Source organism: Saccoglossus kowalevskii, chromosome 15, assembly GCF_978046115.1.
Source record: "Saccoglossus kowalevskii chromosome 15, keSacKowa6.1, whole genome shotgun sequence".
NCBI classification, from domain to species: domain Eukaryota; kingdom Metazoa; phylum Hemichordata; class Enteropneusta; family Harrimaniidae; genus Saccoglossus; species Saccoglossus kowalevskii.
The window spans coordinates 17,606,754-17,614,042 of record NC_140655.1 but is presented as its reverse complement, the minus strand read 5'-3'; the positions used below and the strand labels follow the sequence as shown (position 1 = coordinate 17,614,042).

Here is a 7,289-nt window from a genome sequence, read left to right as displayed (position 1 = left end):
TGAAAGCAATGAATGACTGGTACATAACACTGGGAGATGTCGAATTGTTCGAGTTACGGACATCGAGTTACAGAAATTACCACGCCAATATTTTTGAAACCACGCCTACTTTTGTGAAACCACGCTCAAATTGTAACTCGATGTTCAATTAACAGTTAACAGAACTTCGAGTTACGGGCAACATATATTTTGTTTTTTGTTGAACGTCCACATTCTGTAACTCGAAGTTCAAATAACAGTTAACCAAACTTCGAGTTACGGGCAACATATATTTTTTGTTTTGTTCAACCTTCAAATTCTGTAATTCGAGCTTTAATCAGCAGTTATTCAAACTTCGAGTTGTTAACTCGAAATTTAATTAACAGTTAACATAACTTCGAGTTACGGCAACGTAGATTTTTGTTATTGTTCAACCATCCTTACACCGTCTTTCTTTTTTGACCACGCATTAAGCTTGCTTGTTTCAACTTTTGGGTTAGTCACCTGTACTACATCTTCACAACTTCTTGTCTACGTCTTGCTGGAGCCTGGAAACCACCACAGACCGCTTACAGAAACCGGAGTCGTGATACTTCCTCGTCGGCGGCATTCCATCGTTTCTTCATCTCTAACTCGCTCGCTTTTATCACATGACGATTCATTGTAAATTGTAAAACGCACAACTTTCGTTCGTGTCACTGGATCAACGCGTGAAATCAGATTCTCAAATCTTCACATTAATAGTAAATTCTGGCGCGGCGTTGTGTTGCAATAATAACAGTAACATTGTTGTGACATTACAAACGCGCACAGCGACTAAGCCCAAAAGTTGAAACAAGCAAGCCTATTGCGTGGTCAAAAATGAAAGGCGGTATGTAGATGTGAATGTTTGAACAATAACAAGTCTACGTTGGGTCCGTGGCTAGTGACGGTCAAGTAAATCTCTAATATTTTCTGGAATCTGACATTTTTTTGACGTAATTTCAATTTATTAATTCGCGGTATGTAATCACAATTTAGATTTTAGCTGCGGTGGCGACATTTAGTTTTCAACAATAGGATTCCGAAATGAACGACGAAAATCAAAATCCTATTTTCAATTTGGAATGTTTCATTTTATTGATTTGCTAGGGAGCTTTTTCGGTTATTTGCACATTTTCAGTCGATGGCGAACCCAGCAACGCGCATGCTACAAATTTACCAGTCAGCTCTGTTTTGACGCCTACTTTTTAACATTCATATTGATAGACACGTGCTTGTTTCGTACGTGACGTCATTATATTCTAGAACTAAGCCACGCTAACCGATTCGTGGTCTTGCTAAATTGAAATGGAGATCGAAAAAATTGTTGACATTGAGTATATGAGTTTTCTTGTCAAACAGGGGACTTCTCACGACGGGATGACGGTTGGCCCTCAATATCCGAGCATAGAGGAATTACTGAAATGATTCTGTAATCATCGTGGTGTACACCCTCTAATAAGTGGATTGCATTGTAAATGAAGCTGTATGTGAACAAAATTACGGGACTAAAACATTGCACGATACATTGAATACATTGTTGATTCCGCTAGCCTTTGATCTATTATCGTTGGACCGCGCGACAGTACCCCCCCCCCCCCCGAGCGCGTCAATGTTAAAGAAAAGCCTCAAATTAAAAATAGCATTTTGATTTTCGCTGTTCATTTCAAAATCTTATTTTCTAAAAGGCGATGTTGCCACCACAAGGACAACTTTGAAAACTACAGCTAAACTTTAAATTGTGATTTCTTGCCGCCAATTCATCAGTTGAAATTACGCCAATGTCACGGTTAGATTCCAGAAAATATTAGAAATTCACTTGGCCGTCATTAGCCATGGACCACGTTGCCGTAACCCGAAGTTATGATAACTGTTAATTAAAATTTGAGTTACTGAATATGGACATTAAACAACAACAACAGTTTTTATGTTGTCCGTAACTCGAACTTCGGTTAACTGTTAATTAAATTTCGAGTTAATAACTCGAATTACAAAATTTTAATCTTGAACAAAACAAAAAATATATGTTACCCGTAACTCGAAGTTCTGTTAACTGTTAATTAAACATCGAGTTATAATTTGGGCGTGGTTTCACAAAAGTGGGCGTGGTTTCAAAAATATGGTCTCGGAGGGAACTAACAGGGTACATATTATTTTGATCTAGGTAGTTTTCCAAAAATTATTAATGTTTTTTCAAGAGATTTGATATATATTGACATGAAATTATTGACAAACAATGGTTATCAACACATCATTTTAATGACTACATTTTATTAAGAATCATCATGAACCATAAACGATGTTCTAACAACATACAAATAATTATTTCTTTACTGAAATAATTACTATATTATGCTGAGTATTACAAGTACATTATTATATATTCCTACAATGTAAATGTAAGAATTTGTAAATAGTGTGGTTAAAAATCTGCGGAGTACAAAAGTCTTCTAAGCTTTTGTAAGTGATTGTGACGACTGGAATATAGTGACTTACGTACAAATGTATTTATGTTAAATATCGAATGAAACGCGTGATTTAGTCAATTGTGTTAAAGAGCAGTGGTCGTCGCGCTTCGCGTGTGCGACATTTGTGTTCAACATTGATTTTCCCACAATTCAATGCGCTCTTCTAATGGAAATCATACGTATGAGGTTTGTCCTGGGCGCGACTTGCACTAACTACCGCTGGCGATTCTTTCGATACTTTCCAATCATCTAAAAAAATACCTAATTAAAGCTTGGTAGTCTTAGAATCTGCGCAGAACAGTCAAAGTCGCCATCTTTGTTGTATGAGACCCATATCTTGCGCATGCGTGACGCGAAGACCACCGCGCTTTGATTGTCGAGGTGTCTTTTGGGCTGGACAGCTCTTGGAGCTGCAAGTCGCTATAATAAAATATTACATGTTATTTTTTTTTTTTCATGTAGTTGATTACTGGCATGTTGATTTCCTATTTTTGAACCATGTTTTCAACTTTGTTTATCATTTTCATATGGCAATCTCGTCATATGTTAACATTGTCGTCTAGAGAGTTTTAATTAGTGGTATGAGCCCTACACAAGGGTAGTCTGGTTCAGGTCACTGTGTCAGGTCGCGGTGTAATCGCTTTGGAGATATCAATTCCCAAGATGCAACAGACGTGAATGATCGATTTCGTTATCTATATGCATATGGACTTCGGACTCGTTGTCGAAACGTTAAGCGGATACGTCTCTGTACAATTGCTGAAGCATCATCGTCACACTGTTTGGTAAGTTTCATCTCCGAGATGCCGAATATAAAGATATTCGGCGGTAGTTCCCATAAGGGCCTGGCAGAGTTAATTGCGGAGCGACTTGGTGTTAATCTCGGCAAAGTAGTGACAAGAAAATTCAGCAACAATGAAACCAGGGTGGAGATTGGGGAAAGCGTCCGTGGCGAGGACGTTTACATTATACAGAGCGGATGCGGCGATATTAATGATAATATAATGGAACTTTTAATCATGATTAACGCGTGTAAGATTGCGTCTGCTGCTCGAGTGACTGCTGTTATACCTCTGTTTCCATATGCTAGACAAGACCGGAAAGACAAGAGCCGTGCCCCTATAACCGCGAAGCTGGTAGCCAACATGCTGTCTGTGTCAGGTGCTGACCACATCATCACGATGGATCTGCACGCCTCACAGATACAAGGGTTCTTCGATATCCCCGTGGACAATATCTACGCAGAACCAGCAGTGGCAAGGTGGATCAAAGAAAACGTCCCCGAATGGAAAAACTGCTGCATCGTGTCACCTGATGCAGGTGGTGCCAAGCGAGTAACTGCGATGGCGGACAGGCTTAACGTGGACTTTGCTCTCATCCACAAAGAGCGTAAAATGTCGAACGAAGTAGCATCAATGGTGCTGGTTGGTGACGTCACGGGCCGTGTTGTCATTCTTGTCGATGATATGGCGGATACGTGCGGTACTATCTGTCTTGCTACGCATAAACTAATCGGATCCGGAGCGTCGGCCGTTTATGCAATCTTGACGCATGGTATATTTTCTGGTTCCTCCATCTCACGTATCAAGGATAGCCAGATGCAGAGGGTTGTGGTGACTAATACCGTACCGCAAGAGAAAAACGCAGATGACTGCAGCAAGATCGCAATTGTTGACATATCTTCGATTTTAGCCGAAGCCATTCGACGAACACACAACGGCGAATCAGTGTCTTACTTGTTTAGTCACGTGCCTTTGTAGCCTATGCAAACAGTTCAACGGAAATTTGCACCCAGTACCGTTTGCAAGATAAAAAAAAATGTATCTCAAATGCACCATCGCTGCATTCTAACAAATATTTTCCCGCCAAAATGTGTATGCCAGTGCTATTTTTGGTCCAAACTGATGAAACATAATTGCTTTTACAGATGTGGCAATATACCATGAATATACTGTAAAACATGTCTTATTAGCTAGCATGCTATTTTAGCTAATCAAAGATTCAAGATGTAGCTATTTTAACGGAAAGTATTTTCTCACAGGGGGATAGTTGACATTTTAGCTAAATTAAGATTCTGTAAATTCATGCGAAAAGTCAATTCCGCGAAAATTGCATGTAGCTATTTCAGTGTGTTTCATAGTACGTTTCCGTGGTGCGCACCGTTACGCTGAGCAAAAACACACATTTTTTTAAGCCTTAGCTGTCATATTACAGCATTCATGAGAGCTATATTTAAAGCGGAAGGGTCGTCACCTGCGCACGCGCGGGAATTGAGTACCAAACGATGATAACAACACACGCTATAAACAATGACATGCTATGGCCATCTGACGCATGCGCAGGTGACGACACCCCCGATTTAAAATTATGTCTTTAGTAAACTGCTATCAGCACAAAATTAAGAGTTTCTTTAATATTAGTCGTCGCGAAACATACTTTAATCTGTTCATGTATTCGCCAAACGACGCAATATTTTTGTTTCGACCATGATTTTTATACAATATTTTATTGCTTTCGGCTCAAGAAATGCATTCTTTTCATCAATACGGGTATTTATAAATTCCACAATCCAAACTGAACGAGAGATTTCTATTGGCCGATTGAATAGTATTGGAACGTTTTCAAATGAAGTCGTCAGGCACTGTGCTCGTTGATTGGCTGGTTTGAATCAACAGCCATTGAAATTTAAAAATATTTATAGAGATGAATAAAATGCTATTGTTGGCACAAGAGTAATATTTGAACACTCCGTAAATAAGTTATGGGAATATTTGTGTAGAAAGATATATATGTAATATATATTAAATTCAGTTTTCACAAAGCAAAAATAAATTCATTTGTTTTACAATACTCGTTGGTTCACATGTGCTGTTTTTGTAGTTACACATGTTTAACAATATCCTAGCAATCAGGCTATTAGTTTTAAAGAAGAATGTTGAAAATATTATTTCTTAATTAAAATTACCAAACAAATGGCTAACAATAGGGTATTAATGATTTCATCATTATATGAACAATTCTGCCAGAAGTCCACCCAAGCTATCTACATATTTTAAAAGTAACAAAACAATGGCTGAACTTGAAGAAGCAAGGTGAAGTTGAAAACACCATTTTGTAACTCTAAAAATACAGTATCAATAATGTTAACTAAAAATAACAAAGTGAGATTTGGAGTCGCATGGTATTTTCGCATTAGAAACTTGACAAATAGAACCTACGCGAGTTTTTATACTTATGAACGATATAACAAACTTTGACATTGTTTGGACGGCAACAACAGTAACAACACCGATAGACTAAAGTTCCCTTATATATCTCACCCTTCTTTAACGTTACAGGCAAAGCAAAAAAAATCGCTGTTACTATCCAATTATCAAATCGAATTGATTGTTGCTGTAATTCTTTCTCGACAGATTACGGGAATGGATTAATATATGACCTTTTACGTAACGTCAAACTGATTCTTTGCAATCCCAATCACGATATGATTGGCAGTATAAATTACTGTACCTCTGGGGTATTTGAAATTATGGGGGGGGGGGGTTAGAGTGACAAAAATTATAAATTATTCAGAAATAGTAATTAGCTCAAAATTTAAAGTCGACATGTTAAACAAGAAGCGTAAGGAGGGGAACACGTTATTGTCGCCGATAAATTTGGATGTAAAACAAAACTTAATTATAAACCTTCCTGTTTTGACAAAATTATTTACCCAATTTTGGTCTATGGTAGTGACATCTTTGGACATGAGATTCAATCAAACAGGTTCAACTCAAATACAGTTGTTTTGTGTCTCTAGAAACACTCCTACAATGGAAATCTATGGAGAATGTCCTATAATAGAAGTCTTCATTGAAAAACAATGATCAAATATTACAACTGTGTATTGATTTCTAACAACACTCTTCTAAGTGAAACAGATCACATAAACAGACGATAAATAGTAAAAGGTTTCAAGCACAACCACAGTTAACACAAACCAATTAAATTTGGAAAATGAAATGTATAATGAAAATGAGAAATGGTAGACAAATAGCTGCCCAAAATAAACTTAAATTGAAAGATTTATCATTTATTCATCATTGAAAATGTCATTTTCGGGTAACTAAACACTGTCTAGAAATAGAGACGGCATGTTACACATGTACATTTTCAAGAACCCAGTTGCGTGCAGAAACTCTGTGCATTATAATAAAAATGAAATTAAAGACGAATTACATTTCACGATATCATGCACATTCAGCAATAAACAAAGATGTTTTCTGCTCAGGGAAACAAACAAACATATTGATTTCGCCAACACGCGGAATGATAACAAAGCTTTTATGAGCACTAAGTGTTTAGCTATTACAAATTTATACAGAACAGCTTCAGTACCAGATAACAACTTCCACTAATTCACATTATATGCTTTTACTTTTAATTTAGTATTATCCTACGACTGCCTTCTTATCATTTTGCCTTTTCATTTTCTTTACTTTGCAATTTATGTTTTTTCTTAATTTATTTGAGACCTTGCTGCTGTATTTTCAATACATTTAAATCATCGTTGACAAGAAGCTGAAATAATAAGTAGTTAGAGACGTTTTATGCAGCTATTATCCTGTCTATCTAAAGTGACCATTATTCAACTTTGACGTTCTTGTCCGATCTGTGACAATTTCTAATTTTGTTTTACCTCAAGCTATTAAATATAGGATCGTTATTACCAGAAATAAGGCCATCGCCCCCAAAAGGGTTAGTACATATCACAAGTTACTTCAGTGGCATCTCTTCTAAACTTGAACGACTGGTACACAAAAACCATAACACGTTGTAAAA

At 37.1% G+C, this 7,289-nt stretch overlaps 2 protein-coding genes across 2 annotated transcripts in view; one reads left to right on the top strand and one right to left on the bottom strand.

Moving 5' to 3' along the window:
* LOC100368971 (small ribosomal subunit protein mS22-like) overlaps nucleotides 1-7,289 on the bottom strand; it is a 333,717-nt gene that overhangs the window by 204,871 nt on the left and 121,557 nt on the right. The window lies entirely within an intron of this gene.
* Nucleotides 3,272-4,277, top strand: LOC100371865 (ribose-phosphate pyrophosphokinase 1-like). The gene has a single exon (XM_002733684.3). The coding sequence runs from the start codon at nucleotides 3,272-3,274 to the stop codon at nucleotides 4,226-4,228; it is 957 nt and encodes a 318-aa protein (XP_002733730.1). The 3' UTR covers nucleotides 4,229-4,277.

Bases quoted from the DNA above. Each gene is read 5' to 3' on its own strand.
- LOC100371865 (XM_002733684.3), top strand. From the start codon at position 3,272: ATGCCGAATATAAAGATATTCGGCGGTAGTTCCCATAAGGGCCTGGCA.